Raw genomic sequence first — 23806 nt, 5'->3', positions numbered from 1 at the left:
CCTCACTCCCGGGGGCCACCACAGAGAGGGGTGAACATGGGCCCTCTCTCCCCCAGCTACACTCCTGATGGGGAAGCTGAATAACCAAATGTTTCAGTTCATGAGTGAATCCATTTGACAGCTGACAGCACTCACAGAACTCTGCAAGCATTGATATTTGTAGAGAATTCTGAGCAGTGTTTCACACTGGATTACAGCAGCAGAGTTGAACTCAAGATAAGGAGGCTGCAGAGAGCTATTTCTACAGCTAGTTCTGATCTTGTGTCGATTGTGGGCATTCTGAGAAGTCTAGGATCTGTGTTCCCTGGAAGAGGGATTCACAGATGTTGTTCGCTTCAACTCCCATAATAACCAGCCAAAAGGAATTGCAGCTGAGTGTGTGTCATAAATCTGTTGGCAGGAGATAAACCCGACAGGATTTACAGCACCTTCAGCTCTACTTATGTGAGTTAAACAGAAAGTGTGGAAATAAGAGTAGCAGCGAAGCTGCACGAATGAAAGCAAAAAAAGACTCACCATCAAAAATAGTAGTAAACAAAATAAAGACCCTTGAACTAAACTAGGTACCCACCCTCTAGGATATCTGAGTAATAACTAAAAAAAACAACAGAGCAAGGAATGAACAGAACAAGGGACAACAGAGCAAGGAATGAACAGAAGAAGGGCAGGCTGGAACATGAAAGGTTGAAGAATGCTAAGTATGAACATGGTCTGTGATAAGCAGAAGTTGCTAACAGGAATCTGTGTTAATAACAGTCTGCTTAATATAGGGCTCAAGATAACCGGCAGCCAATCAGGCTTTCCTGACTCAGCACTTCTATTTCCTCTCCTGTGATATCTTGCACCTGCATGGCTCCCACTGAGCCTTTCTCTTGAGATGCCTTCTTAACACAGGTGAAATTCCAGCTTCCTCTTGATCAGCCTCTTCAGCACTCATGTCTGCCAGCTGTCGAGATTCCTCTGTATGCTGCCGTTCCAGCCCAGGAACAGAGTCTGTTCTCCTAGCCATATCCTGCTGCTGTGCCTCTGAGCCTGCACTCCCAACCGAGTCCTTCCATTCCTCCTCTGACTCTTCTGACTCAGAGGTCTGAGCCATGACAGAGTAGTGGAAGTTGTAGTCTATAAGATCTGTGAATCCCTCTTACAGGAACAGTGTTTAGGACTCAGAGCAAGTGCTCTTCACCAGCTCTTCATGTCAGGCCTGCTCTGCTCAAATTCACCATTTCCAAAGAGAGGAGTGTCAACATCTCTTTCTATGATGATTCCTGAGAACAGTTAGTGGTGGGTCTGACAGTGTGAGAGGTCACCCTCAGTTTCATTTAAAACCAAGATTAAGATTCGGTGTGGGCTGTAATTAGTATTGAACATAGTGCTGACGCAAAACTATCTTACAGATAGTAACTGCCCTGAGCCATTTCGGAAGGGCAGTATAAAAATTGAATAAATTAAAAAAAATTGTCAAAATTTGGAGTGTCTCAAGTTTTTCAAGGGATGTCACAATGGCAGGGGTGTAGCAAGGTTGGAGTGGGCCCAGAGACAAGATTTTAAAATGGCTTCCCCCCGCTTTCCTCTCCTTCTCCTGGCCTGATGTCTCTGCTAACTATTCCCATTACAGGGAATGCTGCCAAGTGCCCATTGAAACAGTTTCTTTTTGACAACCTGCTGAAAAGTCACAGGTCAAGGAAAATTGCCCTGCAGCTGCTTTACAGGGACATCTTACTTTTAAGAGTGTACTGGAATCAAATGAAAAGTGGACAATTCAGATAGACATACTGCTGGTGGGGAGCAATGTGCATTCAAAAGACTGGAGTGTGTATGTGTGTGGCGGGTGGTACATGCACAAATGTAGCACATTGAATGAGGCAATTTCCTCTCAGTAGCCCCTAGTGTTATGATGACTGATATTTCCTGGTAGGAATTAAAAGTAAACTGTGCGGCTGAGTCAGTGTCTTCTGAGTAAATGAATGCAAATCGTAAGATCAGATTCAAGCATGTCAAATAACAGACAAAAGTCACTTTCTAAAGCAAGCCTTCAGTTCTAATGCAGATTCGTTTGGAGTTAAAACTCTACACAAACCTCCTCCATAGTATATTTCCTCCCTGTGCCCGCTCTGTTTGCAGGGCAGTAGGCTGTGAAAACATGAGACCCTGGGAGTGGTTCTTGGTTCAATGAGAATGTAGAATTCACTTTCAAAAAGAAAAAGAAAAAGAAAGGGGCGTGGGGGAACAGACGCCCTTCAGCAATTGCACCAATCCAACCTTGTTCCTCTCCTCTCCAGAGCCGCATTGAAAACCACTGCTGTGATATTCAACAGACAAGCAGGAAAGACATCTCAGTAGGAGAGAGAAGGAGACTCGCATTGACTGACCAACCTGAGCTGCCACGCCCCACCTCCAGGGAGGCAAGACCATGCTGGCTTGCGACTGGCTGTTACCCTACTCTGTTCTAGCTCTCACACAAAGCAACTCCATGCTCCTCGTGCTGGCAAGAGTCAGCACTCTTTGGAGGAACACCCTTGGTTCAAAAGAAAGTGGAGGAGGGGAAGGCAAACAGCAGAGGAAGTTCAGGCACCCACAGAGGAAGTTCACACACAGTGAGAGAGCTTCCTACCCCCCACTTGCTCCTTTCCAGTATTTCCAAAGGGGTGGGCATGCTATATGCAACACAGTTTGGAGTTTGCCAACAGCATGTGAAGTGTGGTGGGCAAGAAGTGGGAGGAAGCCAGCAGCAGGAGGAGTTATGGCTCCTGAGTGTATTGGTGGAATGCACCCGCCCCGCCCCACCCATCACACACAGAGAGGAGCCCTCAGACTCAGAGGAGCTATGGCTACTGAGCGTATTGGTGGAAAGCACCCACCCCGCCCCGCCCATCACAAATGGAGAGGATCCTTCAGACTCAGAGGCTCAGGGAATGCGCCTCCCCATACCCCCGAGTGTTTGCAAAACTCGACCACCAAACACCAGAGGGACGGGCGGGGGGAGCTTGGGTCCCACTTTTCAAAAGAAAGGGGAGGAGGGGAAGCCAAGCAGAGGAAGTACACACACACACAGACCATCCAAATTCCCCATCCCCTTGCACCAACCCATAAATACAAAGGTTTTTGATTATCATGAACAACATAATAGCTTCTGAGGCAGAGAATTCCACAAGTTAATTATATATTGTGTGAAAAAGTACTTCCCTTGCTTGCTCCTAAATTTATTGTAAACCAATTTGATGGGATAATCCCCTGTTCTAGTCTTATATGAGAGGGATAAAAATTTCAAACTCTCAATTTTCTCAATACCATGCATGATCTTACAGACCTCAATCATGTCTCTAGTCATGAGTTAGGATCACTCTGAGAGAGCAATCCTGTCCAAGAAATGTCAGGTGAAGCTGCTGCAAATGTTGAATTTCTGTCCCAACATTTACTAGAGTACATGTCATTTGGGAGAAGCACTGTACATTTGAGAAGCATCAGGAAGGATAGTTAGAATGCCCAATTGAAGAGCCTATTCAGTGCCTAAGTGATGCATCAGGAAGAAAGTTAGGAAAAAAAACAGGGAAGCTGAAAATAAATTTCTCCCGCCACCCAGCCCAATGTGGATGAGACCTAAGACGAAGTCAAAGTGTGGGAGAATAGAAGGTGATCCTGAAAGCCAGCCAAATATACGAGAGTGTGCAAAGTCGTCACTCCTTACCAGGTATGAAAGATGGAGTAGAAATCCCTAACACCCTAATTCTCATCTTAAATGGAAAGGGGACAAATATTTGAATGCTATAACCAGAGCCAATCTTGCCCCTGGACTTCAGGGCTGAAGTCCAGGGCCTCCACACCCTAAAACATACAATCACAAATGATGTGTTTGGTTACAAGTCACACAGAGTGTAAAGGATTTGGTGGCCCACATGAGCACCATGTTACAGATTCTCTCCTAGGATAGCAGCGGACTCCTAACATAAGCCCACTGCACTTATGAGATGCATACAGTAGCACATTATTTGAGTCTTTTTCTCCTTTTAAGTTTCTCCTTGTTGTTCAGTTCAGGCCTCAGCACAACTATGTAGCATTTGGGTACAAAGATGCAGCCCAGTAACACAGCACTGCAGGTTATGATGGAGAAGATGTTCGCAGCCACCTTGTATTTCCCCTTGCTGCTCAGGTAGGTTGGGAAATAACAGAGCCGAACAATAGAAAACATCAACATACTCAAGCTGATGAACTTGGCTTCATTAAAAAGATTCGGCAACTTCCTGGCCAGGAAAGCCACAGTGTAGCTAATGATGGACATAAGTACATGGAAGACCAGGCCAAGGTAAAATATCATGACAGAACCTTTGTTACATGTTGCCACAATCTCTCCAGGCACTGACTGCATGTCAAATTCTACGAAGGGGGGAAATACTCCTAGAAACACAACATTAATGGCTGCTCGAATAATGCAGCAAGAAAGGACAATGGAGGTGATCAGTCTCTTACCCATCCACTTTGTCATGCTGGACCCTGGCGTGGTTGCCATGAAAGCTACCACCACAGTGATATTTTTTGCCAAGATACAAGACAACACTACAGTAAAGAGTATGCCAAAAGCAAACTGTTGGAGATAGCAGGTCAATTTTGTAGGTTGTCCAAGATAAAGCAAAGACAAGATAAAGCAAAACAGGAGCGAGACAAGGATAATGAAGGTGAGATGGAGGTGGTTAGCTTTGACAACAGGGGTTTCTTTGTGCTTAATAAAAATTCCTAGCACCAAAACTGTGACCAGGGAAAAAGAAGCAGCAGTGGAAGCTAAAGTGATCCCTAGAGGTTCTTTGTAAGAGAGAAAAGTTATAACTTTGGGGAGGCACTGATCTTGGTTCCTGCTTGGATACTGATCTTCTGGACATTGGAAACAATCATCTGTGTCTGAAACAAGAAAGAGGGGCTATTACTGTGAGGGGTCATACACAGCTAGGAGTTGGTTCTCATGACTGTCTTTTCTGTGAGAATTCCTGACCTCCACATACTGATTCCAGGCATAGAGTTTGTTCATTAAAAAAATAAAAATCTTATTAGCTAGCTAATAAGCTAGCTAACTTACTCTTATTGTTCAAATGTAGCAGATAGAGATAAGGCGATTAACCAAATATCTTAGTACATGACTGAATATTAGTGCCTGCTTGAAGAACTCACAGAACTCTGCAAGCATTGGTATTTGTACAGCATTCTGAGCAGGCTTTAGCATTTCCTTGTAACTACACAGTAGAGCACAAGATCAGAAGTATGCATACAACTCTCTCTACACACTGCTCTGGCAGCTAGATCATACCACCTCAGAACATAAGAACAGGCCTGCTGGATAAGGCCCAAGGCCCATCTAACCCAGCTTCTGGTTCCACACAGTGGCCCACCAGATGCCTCTGGGAAGCCAAGCAAGCAAGAGCTGCAACTGCTTTTTAGAGGCGTCTTGCCTCTGAGGCTGGAGGTGGCCTATAGATCTCTGACTAGTAGCCGTTGATAGACTTCTCCTCCATGAATTAATCTAAGCCCTTCTTAAAGCCATCCAGGCTGGTGGCTGTCAGCACATTTTGTGGCAGAGAATTCCATAGGCTGATTATGCATTGTGTGGGAAAGTATTTTATTTGGTTGATACCGAATTCTCAATTTTTAATATTTAAATGATTTAAATGTTTAAAATGTTCTGCAGAATTTTATTGTATTCTACCTTTTGTATTTTAACATTTGCAATCCGCCTTGAGATGCATTATGAAAGGCAGTATAGAAAATGAACATGAAATCAATAATTAAATAAAATTTATTGAAAGTCAGCATAATGGGATGAGCCCTGGTTCTAGTGTGATGCAAAAAGGAGAAACATTTATTTCTCTCCACTCTCCACAACCTGCATGATTTTATAGGTCTCTCTCATGTCACCTCAGTGATCTTTTTTCTAAACTAAAAAGCCCCAGATTTTTGAGCCTTGCCTCCAAAGGAGGTCTATAGCCAGGGGAAGGTTAATCCCTATAGGCAAACTAGGCACTTGCTTACAGAGGCGCATTTTGAGGGGTGGCAAATAAACCCAGCTCCAGAGCTGAGACAAGACAGCCTGCATTTTCAAGCCTGTCCCCAGGGACAAGAGAAACAGACCTCCCTCACTCCCCATTTCTTTGCAAAACCTCATGCTAATGTTTGTGGCCACTTTCTCCATCTCAGTCGTCCACTTTCTCCACTTCCAGCCATCATGGAAGGCGGGGAGGGGAGGGATACTGGCCGAGGTGCCAGGAGAGGACTTTTCAGCAAGGAAGATGAGGGGTGTGCTACATGGGGATCTCCAGCTCTATTGTGCTGGACCATAGCTGCTCACTGAAAGATTTTTGCCTTCCCTGGATTAAGGACTACAGGAGCTGTAGTTCCCCATGTGTACTAAGTAGCAGCACAAGGCAGGGTATCTGGGGAGCAGAGCTGAAGTGGTAGTTCATGCTGCTTGGTCCAGGCTTCCAATGGAAAGGAATAGTTGCAGGCTTCTGGGATTCTGCAATCTGTGCTGGGCGCGGCCCACACACACATCTCTGGAGGCACACCTTTCCCCCAATGTTCGCTTTGCGAACAGGTAGTAGAGCCGACCCACCTGCCCGCCTGCATTCTCAGGCTGCGCAGAATCCTTGTGGTTTTGATGACATTCCTGAACAGGTAAGAGTCTTCCATGGAGCTACTAGCAAGGGCTTGAGAGCATTGTTTTGGTCTGCATTACAAGCTCACCCCGCCCCCAGCACATGTGAGTAAGGGGTGTGTGTGAAAGACCTGAGAGTGGCTGTGTGCCCGGATATTTAGCAAGGCAGCTGGGAGGAAAGAAGCAGCTGCATATAAATACACACAGACACACACACCAGCGCAGGAGGAGAGCTGGTCCTGTGGTAGCAAGCATGACTTGTCCCCTTAGCTATGCAGGGTCCGCCGTGGTTGCATTTGAATGGGAGATGTGATGTGTGAGCACTGTAAGCTATTCCCCTCAGGGGATGGAGCTGCTCTGGGAAGAGTAGAAGGTTCCAGGTTTCCTCCATGTCATCTGCAAGATGGGCCTGAGAAAGATTCCTGTCTGCAACCTTGGAGAAGCCATTGCCAGTCTATGCAGACAATTACTGAGCTAGAGAGACCGATGGTCGGACTCAGTATATAGAAGCTTCCTATGTTCACATGTTTGGCCCAAATCTTTTGGGTCTCTCCTCTATAGTAAACACATGGTAAATGTTTGGGTTAAGCGACAGCTGGGGCTGAACCTGTCTCCAGTCTGCGAGGAGCCAGAGACTATACAAAACTCTAGGAAGGGAGTGCAAACACGTTTTCGGGGACGATGGGATGGAGGGTGCACCAGTTTACAATGGAGGGCAGAGGAAACGTGGAGGAGACGGGGCTAGGCTAGGCAAGTTTTGGGAGTGCATTAGCTAGTTAAGTCAGGGCAAGTGTAGAGGCTGCTTCCTATTTCCCCACCACTGCAGGAGCTGTGCGCAATCTCAGGTCCTGCTTGGTGTCTTTGGAGCACCATTCTTGCATTTCATTATGCAGCCTACACAGTCTGGCTGCAAGACTCAAGAAGAGGAATGCAGTCAGCTAGAGCCATGGCCAGGCCCCCTCCCGCCTGCTGCCCAGCTCTTGGTACTGCCACCACCAGTGGTGGGGGAGGAAGGGAAGGAGGAGTGACATGGGATGGGAAACATCTACTGCATTGAGAAATTGTTTCTTGCTGTGAGAAGCGGGAAATCTTTGGTTTCCTATTGGTGGGGAAAAAGCATAATCTGCCCCTTTCTATAGCAGCAGTATCAGACAACTGATTGAGGGTCTCTCAAGAGGAAAACCAAGTCACTTTCAGCAGTGACTCCTTGGTATCTCCTGAAGACCCAAGGAATGGCAGCACCATTTAGAAGTCTAGATAGAATAATTCTGTCATCAGCTCAATGATGACTCATTTTTGCATAGAGAACACTTGAGTTCTCAACCCTTGAATACTTGCAAACATACTGTATGTGTGAACTGATCCCTCTTCATCATTTCTACAGGAAATGACAATATTTCTGAAAATAGCATGCAGGTTTTTACACAAATCAGTTATACGTAGCTGTGAAAGTGCCATCCTTAACTTAGCAGGTACAGATAAATTGCAGTAACTTGCCATTACATTCATTGTGATCTATGTTGTTCTCTATCCTGGGCATTTTTCACACAACAGGATATTTTACACTTGGCCTGCACGCTAATGAACAATGAAAAACTGAAATCGTGTGTGAAATGCTCCCTGGTAGCTCACAGGGACTTCAGGGTAACTCTGGCCATTCTGGAGGAGATGTTAGCTAAAAGCCCCATGTGAAAAACGTCCTGCAATATTTGGTGTCCGATATTACTTACCCTTCTGGTCTGAAACCATCCCTTCAGGGCATGGAACACAATCGTAGCAGCAAAATTTCTCCCCATCCCTCTTGATCTTCTGATATCCAGCCTGGCAGGAGTCACTACAGACAGAAAGGGGCCACATCTGTCGGATGAAAGAAAGTTGAGAATGGGAGACATCAGAACCGTCGGAACTTTTCCAACATGGAAAGGCTTAAGCATTTGGGGCACTTTAGTTTTAGAAAAGGCAGCTGAAATAGGAACTCCGTAGACATTTATAGGATGTATATAACGGATGTATCGGGGAAACCTAGTTACAAAGTGGGGGGGATAACATGGGATGACAACCAGACTAAGGCAGTTTCAGTGCAACAAAGATGCAAGAAGGTCACACAGCTGAGTGGATGCTCTAAATCCTGCAATCCCTTGTTGCGCTCTCAGTTGGCTTGCCCAACTTCTACTTCTGCTACTACTACTACTACTACCACTACTAGAAAAGAAGTTTACAAAGAGAAATAAATATATAAACCAGCAAGATGGCTCTCTGTCCCCAAAGGGCTCACAATTGAAAAATAAACGTAAGATTAGATATTGCGTCCCCTACTTATATTATAAGTTACAAAGCCCTAAATGGCTTAGGCCCTAGGTATTTAAGAGAGCGTGAGCCCTACCACCTATGAGGTCACATGAGGAGGTCCATCTCCAGTTGCCGCCAACCCGTTTAGTGGCTACACAGAGTCGGGCCTTCTCGGCTGCAGCCCTGAGATTGTGGAATGCGCTCCCAGCTGAGATATGATCCTCCCCATCTCTGGCAATTTTTAAAAACCTTCTGAAAACACATCTCTTCAACCAGGCTTTCTCAGCTTTTAAAAACTTGTTTTTAAATTGTTCTGATTATGTAATTATTGTTTTACAATGTTTTTAATTGTTAATCATTGTTTAATGCTTTTATAATTTTTGTTTTCATTATTAACTGACTTTACTGGTGTCTTAATGTAAACTGCCCTGAGCCTTATGGAAGGGCAGTATAAAGGTTTTAATAATAAACAAACAAACAAACAAACAAACACTATAAACAGTCACTGGAGTGAGGGATGCAGTGCTGGGGGTGGATAGGGTCAGTTGCTTTCCCCCTTCTAAATCAAGAGAATCACCACTTTAAATAGGTGCCCCTTTGCAAGGTCAGTAGGGGACACATGCCCAAGTGTTGTACTTGTGCAGAAAGAATAGTGGATCCCTTTGTATAATTCCCTGCAACAAGTAAGAGCTGAGGGAGACGTTTCAGAGCAGGAAGAATCAGGGCCGGACTGGGGACACTGAGAGGACAGTGGAATGTATGTGAGGAGGGTGCTGGGTTTTGAAAAGAATGGGTAATTAAGGGTGGGAGCCAGAGCACAGGGGGGCACCGCAGGTGGGGTGCACTGGGAATATGCTCTGTTGCCCTGTGGGCCAGACCAAGCCTGGGAAGAATGTCGCAGATCATATGAACACAGCACAACTTAGCACTATCAGTCGGTGAAGTTGTGCACACAGCCTCCTGACAATCACTCTTGAAGGTGGTGGGGAAGGCAGGAGGTCACCTGCCTTCCCAACAGATGAGCATCAGCCATTCTTGATTTTCCCGCACCATGCACCAACTTGAACTGAGGTGTGGTGAAAGCAAGAGCTGGGAACAGGATGACCTCGCCACCCTGCATCCCTCCCGCATCTCTTTGCCACAAGCACAGCAGCTGCTTGCATTAGAACAGCTGCCACACACAGCGCATCGGTTCCTCCCCACTGGCTTGCTGCCGGAAATGGCGGCTGGCCAGGGGGGAGCCTTTTGACCTGGCGGCAATCATGCCCTTGATTTCCTTCCAAGAGTAAATGAACCTCAAGTTTGGGGAAGTGCACTCCTGTGATTGTCCACAACATAACATATGACTTTCTGTGGACAGATCTGTTTCTATGTATACTAAACACAGACTGGAGTGGCGTTGAGCACCATTGCAACACTAATTGGGCGCACAAATTCCTGTTTTAGCAGAACTAGTCTGCACAGCATCCTTGCACTAAAGTATCAGGTTTGCACTAGTAGAGGGTTAGTTTGGATGTCAGTCACTGCCATTTTACCTAACAAAAGAAACTTGCATCTCCCAGGTCCACGATCCCAGAAATGCCCCATGTCCACACCTGGTTAAAACTCCTGTGCCACACAATCCGCTCCTCATCCATGAACAAGGTTTTTCCTTCACTGGGATCTAGCTTCCCAACTTTCACACTATAGAAGGAATAGTTTGGGAGCATGTGGAGGTTCATGATATCGAATCCAGTTCCATGTTCCCACTTTTCATTAAAAGACACTCTTTCTCCAGCAGAGTTGTTAAATGAAACACCTTGAAGAAATGGGTGGAGCTGATAGAAAAATAACATGTTTAAAGAGAGGGAAAGAAAACCCAAAGTCATCAGATCTGAAATTATGATGTATTTAAAGTTTTTCTACCCTACATTTCAGGACATTGCTTTCCCATTGCTATTCTCACCAAACATGGTTGATAGAAGAAGAAGATGGCTGATTAAGCAGCATTATGAGAACAACTGATTAAATGACTCTTTACAGATTTTTAAAGCATGCCAGAGGGCGTCTGATTAGTGGTGAGAAAGTCTTGTAAAAATAAGAAAATAAGAACAGGAAAATTCAGGAGAATTTGGTTTCCCCCATTTTTTCCTCCAAAATTCTGACTTTTTCTAAAATAATTCGTGGAAATTTGGGGGAGGGGGAGGATAAGAGAGGTTTTGAAGTATCCTGATTTTTACAGCCCCCCACTCCCACATCTTCATCTCCCTCAGCCTGATGGACATTATGAGGAGGGCATTCCAGGGCTGGGGCACCAGTAACAAAAGCTCACTGCCAAAAGAATATTAGGCAGTGACAGGCCAGAGTGGGGAGTGAATATTCTTTTAAGAGTATTCTTTTTTTTTTAAGTGAGAGGATTAAATGTTTCTAGGAGATGCTGAGATTGCATTAAACTGCTGTCCCTTGCATATTTAAAGAGGTAGTTGCATCCACCGAAGACCTGGCGTGAAAACCCAAGGAAGCGTATTTTTAAAGGAAGTAGCTTTTCACGCCACACTCCCTTACATGGGACCAGATTGTATGGCTTTAAAACGATGGGCAGGTCTATCAATGCCCCCAGTTTCCCGCCAAATACCTATCACAGAGAAAACATACCACTTCACTCTGGAGACATTACCTGCCAGGGGTGGAGATCTTGAATGTCACGCCTTCTACCCCCCACCATTGCTCTGGATTTGGCTCTAGAGGAGTCCATGGCATGCAAAGCATGTGCCACAGCGTAGGCAGCATTATAGATACAGTAGCTGTGACCAGTCATGCTCATTTCAAAAACAGGTCCACGAAGGTTCTCTAGCCTCTCATTCCCCGTACATGCTCCATCAACCATCATCAGAATCCTGGGGTCTGGCAATGAGCATTTGAAGGCTTGTTCCCAGAAGGGCTCAAGGAAACCATCTCCTTGGGACTGATTAGGATTTACATTCTGAAGATAAGCCTGGAAACCTAAAACATCATTTGAGCGGATCCGGAAGGAAAAAGCACCTTGGAATGGTTGGAAATCCAAGTCACTTTGGAACTTGGTGAATACAAAATCAATGTGGGCTGTTAGAATCCACACCTTTCCAAGGAAATTATTTCCTTCATAGCCAGGAACTCTGAGCTTCATTAAGTACCATAGCCACATAAAATTCAGTGTTTCTGCATAGGTTATAAATGTATTAGCTTTTCTGTCTGTAAAACGTAGCAACACATCACTGTTCATTCCATTCATGGTTAGCCAGTTGACTTGTTTGGGGATTCTTTCGGTGAAGGCTGAACAGATTGCATTCTGGGAAAGCAATGGCTCCAGGGTCTGCAAGAAATGTTCCCCACTGTCATCATCCTCAGCAAAGAGCCCAACCCAGGACCATCCAAAATGTCGAAGTAATGGGATAATCCCCATAAATTGGTGGGCATCATTTGGGGCCATACGATAAAAGGAAGGATGCTGTAATGTATCATCTTCAGGGGCAAAAGAGCCATAAGTCAGCTATAATAACAATAACAATAACAATTCAATCATGCTCTGCACCCCCGCAGTGATGTAGATAGGCTATACCTCCCTCGCAGCTCTGGTGGAAGAGGAATGCTGCAAGTCCATCAAAGAGTAGAGGAGGAGAAAAGAGGCCTTGAAGAATATGTCAAGGACAGTGAAGAAGATCCACTTCAAATGGTCAATAACGAGAAATGATTGAACACCACTGAAGCAAAGTAGGCCTACAAGAATGATCAAGTAAAGAACCGAGCAAAAAAATGGAAAAATAAGCCACTGCATGGTTAATATTTGCACAATATAAGTGGAAAATCAAATATCACCAAGACCTGGCAGTGGCTTAAGCAGGGCAACTTGAAGAAATAAACATAGAGCTTAATACTGGCTGCACAAGAACAGGCACCAAGAACAAATCCAATAAGAGCAAAAGTAGAAAAATCTACAACAAACAGCAAGTGCCGCCTTTGTAAAGAAGCAGATGGAACAGTGGACCACCTAATCAGCTGTCGTAAAAAGATTGCACAGACTGACTACAAACAAAAGCATGACAAGGTAGCAGGGATGATACACTGGAACATCTGCAAAAAATACAACTACTTGTAGCCAAAAATTGGTGGGACTGTAAAACTGAAAAAGTTGTAGAAAACAAAGATGCAAAAATATTATGGGACTTTCGACTACAGACAGACAAACATCTGCCACACAATACATCAGATTTAACCGTAGTTGAGAAGAAAGAAAAACAAGTCAAAATAATCAACATAGAAATACTAGGGAATAGCAGAATAGAAGAAACAGAAAGAGAAAAAATTGCAAAATACAAAGGTCTACAAATTGAAATTGAAGGCTGTGGCAGAAGAAGACCAAAATAATCCCGGTAGTAACTGGTGCCCTAGGTGCAATACCAAAACACCTTGAAGAGCACCTCAACACCATAGGGGCCACAGAAATCACCACCAGCCAATTATAAAAAGAAACTTTACTGGGAACAGCCTATATTTTGCAACCATATCTATAACAATAACAACAATATTGATAATAAAATTCAGCCATCCCAGGTCCTTTGGAAGGACTCGATGTCTTGATAAAACAAACCAGTCAATAATACCTGTCTGACTGAGTAAACAAGAAATTATAGTATAAAATGTACAGAGAACCAGTTAGGAGGTATGTCTTGAGGGAACAAAATGTATAATAAATAGTAACTAATAATAACTAATAGTAAATAATTATGAATAACTTTATATGATTTTAAAAGAAATGTTATTCTTAAAAAAAATAGTAAAATCCTGTTTTGACTGTTTCAATTAAAAAATGCCAGGTTCATCTGGTGTAAATCTAGGAATGTTATGCAAATCCTAGGAAAGACAGGACTTATGCACAAGGTGGAGAGACGCAGAAATCCTGCACAAATCCTGGTGCATCACTTCACTCTGTGCTTTGTAATCCCTGTGTAGCAACTACCCATTTCACTTGGCTCATTGAACAGTGGACAATACCTGTTTTTCATTTGTTCCTTTCTACGAACCATAATAAAATCAGGGCCAGATGAGGAAGCGAAGAGTGTGTTACATGTGAGATCAATCAAAATGCCAACATGCTCATGCATATCTCGTACCTGTGGCATCTTATAGAGATGTAAGATTTCTGCCATGCGAAAGGAGACATCAGAGGAAAGACCCCCAATGATGGCTATGAGCTTGTCCTGGGCATCACATTTATAGTTGGGGGGGAATCTTTGGGATTTGAAGAGCAGGTCCAGAGTGGTATGATAGGTCATTGATGCATCATTGTAGCTATCATAGATGCGGAACCCCAGAGTGAGATTGGGCAAGATCTTGGGGTTCTCATTGATCTCCTTAATGGCAAATGCCAAGGCCAGAACATGTTGGTAGAACTTTGTCACCATACTGCAGAGAGAGTTAAATGCTCTTTCACTAGAGAACTCTATAGTGAACAACCCTTGGATCAGAGTAATTGTTTGTTGTACTCTCTTTTAAATGTCTGACTCAAATGCAGATGCATCAGGACACCACTATTGGGAAGGTACTATAGAAACAGGGCAATATGATTTTATTTAATGATCTTCAGTTATTTTTCTCCAGACCTGCAGTTTGGAATCTGGTGGATTTTGAGCAGAATTTGAAATGGGCAGGATCTAGATGCTTGCTAGAACCTTATATCTGCACACACTTGGTCAGCAACCTTTTTAGTGCCTCAACCTGATGTTACAGTCTGATAAATATGTACCCCTTTCTGCTGCTGCACGTGCCTCTGCTTCATACACCATATGTCTACCAATAGGGTCTGTGAAGAAATGTTTTGTGCAATTGCTTGCAATTTCCCTTCATTGGAATGTAAGATTGAAGTAATTGTGAGGTATCATTGCTGACACCTATTATTAAAGACACAAGAAGTGGAAAATATAGTTTTCAGTAAGAAGACAGATAATGAGGATATAGATGGGGAAGCAATGCAATTGCCAAGGGATGGAAACCTTCTAATTGGAAAGCCACTCCATGGAAACTTGAGCTTTTTTCCTTGTTAGGCAGTAGGAGGGAAAGAAGTGACAGTGGTGGCAATCTATAGAAAGAGAGGGAGAAAGCAAAGAGGCACAGAGGAGTACTGAAATAGAGAAGGGAGGCAGAAGATGAGAGAAAAACTCAAATGACAAACATGACAAAAATCTTGAACAAAAAGCAGGATCAGTCAATCAGTAAAAATTTCCTGCAAACGTGCATTCTTAGATCTGTGTTTTAAAACTAGTTCTTTTTAGATAGATGTACATATAGCTCACACTCTGTATAATGAATAATGCATCCTAGATTGGGTGTTCTGCTCTTATTCCTGAAAACTGACATGCAAAAATTAGTTCTGTGTTAAAACCGCTTTAAAAAATTTACACACATGCTTGCACATCTGGGTCCTCATCTAAATGGATATGCATCTTGATTACAAAGTTAATACAATCATCTTTTTAGAATAACCCCCTCCAAACCTGGCCTCTATAACCAAATTCCATAGTTCTTCCTATTAATCAGACAACACAGAGATCACTGTCAGCCTTGGCTGCTTCTCCAATCGTTTCTCTCTCTGCATGTCCTCCATCTCCACATGTTTGGCTCCTCATAGAGATCATATTTCACATATGTTTTAGGAAAACTGTACCTATCTGTGTTGGTGCAAAGGTGATGCTGCTGCAAGGTTAAGACACATAAATCCCTTCCAAAAAAAGTATGAGATATATTAAAGGAGGTGAAGCAAGAAAGAAAATTATAAGTAAGAGAGAAAACATAAAAAAAAGAGATGTGCAGGAAAGGACAGTATCTACATCTGCTGGTGATGGTCATTAAGCTGTCTTAGATTTCTGATATTTAGGATTCATGGTCTTGTCAGGGCCATGAAGTGAGGGTAAACAATTAATTGCTTACGATTTGACATTCAAGAATTCCAACCAAGGATGGTCCTTGAAAGAAAGTTCAAGGGAAGATTCAGTGAACTGAGAAACAAGCCCACCAATGAGGAGATCCCCTGGCTGATATGCCTCCTGTAGAATATGGAGGGAATAATTCATTGGGCACTCCATGGCATCTATTTCACACACCATGTGAGGCAACAGCAGGAGCAATGCCACTAGCCTCACCATCCTGGCACTGACAGGTCTCTCTTGCCCCAGATGATTTTGAAGATTGCCATCAGAAGATATTGAAGATTGCCATCTTCAATATCAGGCCAGCCTAAGCATTTACTATGGATGGCCACTGAATCTTCCAATATCAGTATAGGGAAACTCATCAACCTCCTCTTTAACATCTGCAGGGTGCAAGGTACATACTGCAGAAGACCAGGAGAGAGGGTGAAGACACTGATTTAAAGTCTGGCCCATAACATGAGATGGAAACTGGGTCTCAGATGCCGAATGAAAGGGACAACTTTGCCTCCTCTTACCCTGAACCCCACCTTGAAGCAGTTCAGAATCCTTTTATAATCACGTTCAAGGGTGCTTCTTGCTTTTTCTTCTGCCTTGCCAAACTCACAGAAGTTACAGGCAAAGTAATCACTGTGATTTAGATAATTACAAGGAAGATGATGAGCTCTGCTAAGCTCAAAATGACACCACCACTGAGGGTAAACATGTTTCTTCAGAGCTGAACACAAGCCTCCTCTGCTTCAGGGCTGAAGTTTTAGTATGGGGTCGCTGGTGCAAAGTCCTCCGCTGGGGTAGGGTGTCTGGGGAATCTCAAACAGCACTACCACTCTAGCCATTGAAGGTGGCTCTAAATGCTAGGAGAAGTGTCCCCTGGTCTTTTTGTCCACTGCTTCCAGGAAAGTTGGCCATAAGCCAATATCTGGGCCTATTGAGCAGTGGTGGGCAGTTGCAGCGGTGGAATAGAATTTCTCTTCTGTGCCACCAGACGTGACTGGCATGATACATGTGCAGTTCAGGCACTGCCAGAAGAACCACAATGACAGAGCAACACATGTTGCCGCTGAGTGGGTTGTTCTGGCTTCATCTCCTCCTGCCCTCCTCATACTTGAACAGGCTGCTTAAGGAGAAGTCAGAGATGGCACAAGGTTCTGAGAGTGCTGCAAGATTTTTGCTACCACATAAAGATCAGCGATCCAGAAGGGTCCCAGGGCCTGGTTGTGGTCCTTGTAAGGGACAAAAGCCCAAATCCACCGACTCTTCATGCCAGGCCTGCTCAGCTCCTTTTTCAAGACAGCTTCTATATTTTACTTTCTTTCTTTAATTCAATTTAATTTTACATGTATATGTATATGTATATGTATATGTATATGTATATGTATGGCTATGTTTATCCTTGCAACAACCCTTTTGAGTAGGTTAGGCTTAGAGACATCTGACTGGCCCAAAGGCATTCAGTGAGTTTCATGGCTGAATGTGGATTTGAACTCAGGACTCCCCGGTCCTAGTCCAACACTCTAACCACACCACCACACACACAAATAGACTGCTTCTGGATGTCGTTGGGGAGCCATCAGCTGGAAAGTCAAATCCAAGAATGAAGCCATGAACTTGATTCAGATCGTGATGAAGTACTACATGCTGAAAAGAAGACCACTGCCCCAATGGATCACTATCCAAACTACGAGTTTCAACCTTTCTCAATTTTAGCGCCCTAGAACAGTCAATGATCAGACCAAGAAAGAAAAGTGACCCTTATTTTTGTGCTAGACAGTAGAAATTTGCATTTGAGCTGTGAGCTGTAAGTAGCATTGAAACTAGAGCAGGTCTCTAGTTGTTTGCAAAGTGGCTCATCCATGGTTGGTTGCCTCTGTAGCGATAGCTCTTTATTGTTTCTAGGTCTGCTAGTTCCCAATGGCTGTGGAGAAAAGGTAAGTGGATCCACATGACCAGAAAAGCCAGGTAAGAGAGCTCTCCTCTCCTCCTACCTTGTTTGAGAGCAGGGTACAAAAGCTGGGCTACTCTGCTTGGAGCAACCACGGTTGGAGGGATTTCTGTGAGTTCAAATAATCAAGCAGGACTGGATAAAGTCCCTTCTTGCCTGATTTTGACACTTCTATTCTTGCTGTCTTCTTCTTCTTAGCTGATCTCTGCTATTCAATTTGGGCCTGAGCACAATAATGTAGCATTTAGGGGGAAAGATGCAGCCCAATAACCCACCAGTGGAGGCTAAGGTGAAGAGGATATCCACCGCTACTGTGGATTTCCCCTGGGCGCCCATATAGGCTTTAACAAACCACAACCAAACACTGAAAAGCATCAACATACTGAAAGTGATGAACTTCGTTTCCTTAAAAGCATCTGGCAACTTCCTGGCCAGGAAGGCCACAGTCCAGGTGATGATAAAGAGAAATCCCATGTGACTCAAACAAAAATAAAGCACCATGAAAGACCCTTTGTTACATTTTGCAAATTTCTCTCCAGCCATTGGCTGCATGTCAACATCTGGAAAGGGGGGATATGTTCCTTGCCACACAGCACTCTTGACTGCTCGAATAAGGCAGCTGGAAAGGACTACAGAGCAGGTCAGTCCTTTCCCCAGCCATTTCTTCATGCTGGATCCTGGCTTGGTGGCCATGAAAACTACAACCACGGTCAGGGATTTGGCCAACACACAGGAAAGCGCTACAGTAAAGATCATGCCGAGACTATCATGTTGGACAAAGCAGGTCACCCTTGTAGGCTGTCCAAGATAGAGAAAAGACAAAAGAAAGCAAAGCAGGAGGGAGATAAGAAGAATGTAGGAGAGATCCCAGTTGTTGGCTTTGATGATGGGGGTATCGTTGTGCTTAATAAAAATTCCTAGCACTAAGATGGTGATCAGGGAAAAACAAACAGCAGTGGCAGCTAAACTGGTCCCCAGAGGTTCTTGATAAGAGAGAAAGGCTATAACTTTGGGGATGCATTGATCTTTCTTCTTGCTTGGATACTGATCTTCTGGACATTGGAAACAATCATCTGCATCTGCAATATGAAATCGCAGTCATTACAGTGCCATGTCATATGCAGCTAGAACTTCATTCTCATGACTATCTTCACTGCGAGAGTAAATGCTCATGCTGACCTCTTCTTGCTGGTACCCAGTGAAAGGTTTGTTCTATGAAAATACATTTCTTTAGTGCCAGATTTAGGCACAAATTCAGTAAACTGAAACTTAGGGCCTCATATTATGAGGAGCCTCTGCATACCAAAATGTTGCTAAAATTCATGTTTTACAAAACATGATTGAAAAACAAGGGAGAAACACTTGTACCTCAAATGTTCACTCATCTCTTATTTTATATTGGGATGGTGGACATCATCACAAACTTCATCTTTGAGGTTTCCCTATGTATCCATACTACTCAACCAAATATGGTTTGGATCAAAGCCTGTCCTCACAGCTTCAGTGTTCAACCCATCAGAGCAATGCTGCTGTAACCATGAGCAGTGCAGAGAGCAGGACTGAGTGATTCCTTTAGGCAAGAATTCCAAAAGGTTTTGTAATGTTATGTGGCCTCAACATGTCATAATCTCACACTACACTTCATGAATCAGCAAGCTGTCCTGCAAATTTCTCTTTTTGTTCACGCTATGCAGATATAGGGAAGGCAATTAACTATTATGTGACTGAAACAATATGCCAGCTGTCAGCACTCACAGAACTCTGCAGCCACTGATATTTGTAGAACATTTTGTGCAGGGTTTTGCATTTACTCACAGCAACAGAGTAGAAGGAAGCACACAACTATTTCTATATGCAGCACTGGAAGCTAGATCTAGGACATCTTCAGATGTAAAGCAGAACTGCATGGTTCCGCAGATCCCTCCCCTACTCTCCCATCCGCATTTGGACCCTCCACTCTGTAGTCAGCTGGATTGCGGGAGGAGCATCTTCTGAGTTCACTAGAAGTGGTGTTCTCTGTAAGAGGGATTCCCAGATGCTGTTGACTATAAGTTCCTTAATGGGCAGCCAAAAGCCATTGCTGCTGAGGATGGTAGGAGTTGTAGTCAATAACAGCTGGGAATCCCTCTTACAGGGAACACTGTCTTGGACCAGAGCAAGTGCCCAGATTTGCCAACTCTTCATGGCAGACCTTCCCTGCTCCTTATAAACAATTTTGTCAAAATTTGAAGTAGTTCAATATTTCGGAGAGATGTCAGAACAGAAGATAAGAGCTGAACAGTGGCCGCCACTGGCATTCCTATCCTATGGCTATCTAGGTCGTTGGCTCTGACTTTGGGGGTATCTCTGTGCTTAAACAAAATCCGTGTAATTAGAAAAGCAAGGTAGGAAAGCTCCCCTCTCCTCCTCCTTTGTTTAAGAGCAGGATGCAAAAACTTGGCTACTCTTCTTGGAGCAACCAGGGTTGGAGGAATTTTTGTGAGTTCACATAACCATGCAAGCCAGGATAGCATCCCTTCTACCCTGATTATGACCATTCTACACTTCTTTTATTTTTAATTATTAGCTGGTCTCTGCAATTCAGTTTTGGCCGGACCCCAATAATGGAGCATTTGGGTTAAAAGATGGAGCCCAGTAACCCACCACTGGAGGCTAAGATGAAGAGGATATCCACTGCTACTCTGGGTTTCCCCTGGGAGCCCATATAGGCTGGAATGAACCACAACCAAACACTGCAAAGCATCAACATACTGAAGGTGATGAACTTGGATTCATTAAAAGCATCTGGCAACTTCCTGGCCAGGAAGGCCACAGTGAAGGTGAAGATGGACAGAAATCCCCCCTAGTTAACACAAAAGTAAAGGACCATGATAGATCCTCTGTTACATTTTTCCACAATCTCTCCAGTCATGGAATGCATGCCAAAATCTGGGATAGGGGTGTGCAATTCGGATTTTCAGTGTTTCAATTTGGATCCAAATCAAAACACCCCCTTTCATTTTTGGGTCCGAATCTGACCCATCCGAATCCAAAAACGAAGAAATCCCCTGTGTCAGACCTATGCATAAAAGTCTGAAGAATACAATGGACTATATATATCTTATTAAACCTCTTTATAGGACTCTCTGGAGAGAATGCCTAGATAAACCATCATAAAGAAAATTGCTTACGTATCTGAAAAAGTTTATATGGCTTTAGCCTGGATGGTCTATTAGAAATGGGTTTTTGTCACGCGAGACTGATATTAAAGCAGCGGATCTATGATATGGAAATGCAGACTGATCGATCTTTAATCTCTAAAGAAGTTTTCCTAGGTTTACAAATGTATAATACTAAACCTGCGAATTACCTGGGTAAGATTACTATCACTAAATATCGCAGGATGTTTACATTGGCCAGATTTAATGTGCTACCTTCAGCTGAATTAGAAGGTAAATTTAGAGGGATCCCAAAAGAACAGAGACTATGTCCTTGTGGCTCTGGAGAACAGGAGTCTATCTTTCATATCTTACTCCACTGTCTTTTTTATAGGGACTTACGAACTTGTTATATTTCCTCCTTACTGACTGATTTCCCAGGGCATACAGATGCATTTTACGTCAACTAACTGCTCTCAGATCAGAAGGAGGAAGTAACATTTAAAGTTGCTAAGTTTTGTGAGGCAGCTAATAAGGCTAGACAACAGATGGTAAATCAGATTATGCTAACGGGAAATTGCTGATTAGGATGAGTCCATGTTCCTGATTATATTATGTATATATTATTACTATATTACGTGTATTATTATGTATGTAAATTTTGGTCTATGACCATAAATAAACATGATGATGATGATGATGATGATGATCTGAAAAAATCATAATACATAAATTAAAAAACAACCTAGTGAATTAATCACAACACTATAAACAGTAAATAATCACAACACTATAAACAGTAAAAACAAACAATAGAATATACAAAATCCCAAAATGCTAAATATACAAACATAAATATATATATACATAGCTTGAAAGATATAAATCAACTGTATGTTCACACGTGTGCATACATCAGGAGATAGCAAGTGAAATAGCTATGTAAATAATAACCACCATTGTCGATTTTTACAATCTTAATAAATGTTCAATGGGTCATAAAGGAACAAACAATATACTATCTCAAAATGTCCAATCCACAGACGTGGATATCCTCAAATAAGATGGTAAATACCACTCTGTAGAATCCAGGTATGCCAGTTATCTCCAGTTTTGTTCCCAAATAAACCAAGGTTGTTCAAACCAAAAGCAGAAAGCGACGCATAGTCTCTGAACTGAGAGTCCAAGACTTGGGTGGAGAAGGGAGTTTAGTGCTGACATAGAGAAATATGAGCCAAGGCAAAGGGAATGAGAGGCAGAAGGATTGAGGGGAACAAAAAGATGGTGGCATGGAGCACAGGCCAGGGCAGAATACTGTTCGATCAGCTAATGGGCTGTGAGCAGCTCTCCTGGGAAGCAGAGAAGACAGAGATTGAAAGGAGAAGAGCCAGGATCAAAAAGGTACATTAGTACTGGAAAAATCTAGGCTGAAAGCAATCTCTAGATATAATATTTACCTGTCCAAGCTATCTGTATCTTCAGCAGGCTGTGGAAGGGGGGGAACACCAGGCGGCAGCTATGGTATAGTGTTCAAGAATGACTGTGAGGCACAGGTTGCTTCAACAGCCTAAGATCCACATAGTAATCCACAAGCAGGAGCGGGGGTTCCCCCCCACCCCCCAATAAGGCAGATATCCAACTTCCTGGGATATTAGTAAGGCTCTTTTCCTAGTGTGCTTGCCTCTCTCTTTCACTCCCAACTCTTTTTTGGGGGGGAAGGGGTATGTATTCCCCCTTACATAACCTCCCCTCAAACTGTTTGTCATATTTTAAATCAAAGACAGCCACGTCAAATCCTTTCTCTGGCTCCATCCTTAATGTAAACATTCGCCTGGTCTCCCTCTTGGTTTTCATGTACCATATCTGGTCTGGAGCCGGTGGTAGGGGTCTGGGCCAATTGTTTACTTAACCAGGTATAAACAGGCCTGTTTATGCCCAGCTGGACCAGTCTCTGGTCACTTCTCCAAGCTTGGTTGGTGCCTTCAATTCCAAGAAATGTTATTTAGAAATGGCATGCAAATAATTGTTATTAGGAATCAGCATATAAGAACTGTTATCAGGAGTCAACATGTCAAAGCAATTCAGCAGTTACTGTGTGAAAGTATGTACTCCAAATGCATACATGTACTGAAATCTAAAATTTGGTTTTCTAAGACCTTCTAAATATGAATAACATAGCAAGTTTCAAGCTAGTTTTCATGATTGACATCAGCATAGCAAAATGAAAAACAACTCCAAGGCAGAACAGGGTAAATTTCCCTACTCATCAGGGCTTGACTACAGCATAAAGAATTCCATTCAGTTACTTCGGCTCAACACAACCAAAGTTCACACTTCAATTTCTTGCAAACCAGCCATTTTAGACACAGGCCTGGGTTTTGCTTTTTGGAACCACAGAGCTGCTGGTCCCAATCCCAGGGTGCCCACCACAGTATCTCACCTACGCTGCATGGGCAGCCCACAGCCTCTTTGCGCATCCTCAAGGTCTCCTGAGGACTACAACCAATGTGACCAGTAATTATTTTACTTACAAGAAATGCCTTCAGATCAGCCCTCCAGAACTAACTTACCCCTTTCACCTTGTCTTCCCTCTTTTCCAACTATGGAAAATCTTCCTTCCCTGCTTCCCAGAAATGTCTCTCTCTGACCATTTTAGTTGGCCTAGCAGCATACTTGTCTCGGCTTGCTCTCCTTGCCGCCCCCTTCCTCCTCCCTTCATCCCTCCGCCTTCCTCTCCCTATGCTTTTGGCTCATCTATTAATATGTCAGGATGAGCATTCAGTCTCTCCCTCCCCTCTCAGCCTTTTGGCTCATTCACTAAAAGACAGACTGGGCATTTGATTCCCCTTCATCTCACGCTTGA

The 23806-nt window shown here is 43.5% G+C and overlaps 1 protein-coding gene across 1 annotated transcript in view; it reads right to left on the bottom strand.

Moving 5' to 3' along the window:
• LOC128329627 (vomeronasal type-2 receptor 26-like) overlaps nucleotides 1–23599 on the bottom strand; it is a 106922-nt gene extending 83323 nt beyond the window's left edge. Inside the window, exons 1-2 of the mRNA XM_053261140.1 lie at nucleotides 23514–23599; nucleotides 8365–8491 (exon numbers count right to left, since the gene is read on the bottom strand). Of these exons, the coding sequence (XP_053117115.1) occupies nucleotides 8365–8430 (66 nt within the window). The 5' untranslated portion in view covers nucleotides 8431–8491; nucleotides 23514–23599. The remainder of the gene's footprint in view (nucleotides 1–8364; nucleotides 8492–23513) is intronic.
• Nucleotides 23600–23806: the final 207 nt, after the last annotated feature.

Source organism: Hemicordylus capensis, chromosome 6 (assembly GCF_027244095.1).
Source record: "Hemicordylus capensis ecotype Gifberg chromosome 6, rHemCap1.1.pri, whole genome shotgun sequence".
NCBI lineage: Eukaryota > Metazoa > Chordata > Lepidosauria > Squamata > Cordylidae > Hemicordylus > Hemicordylus capensis.
Note: the sequence above shows the minus strand (reverse complement) of the source record. Positions and strands in the feature narration are given on the sequence as shown.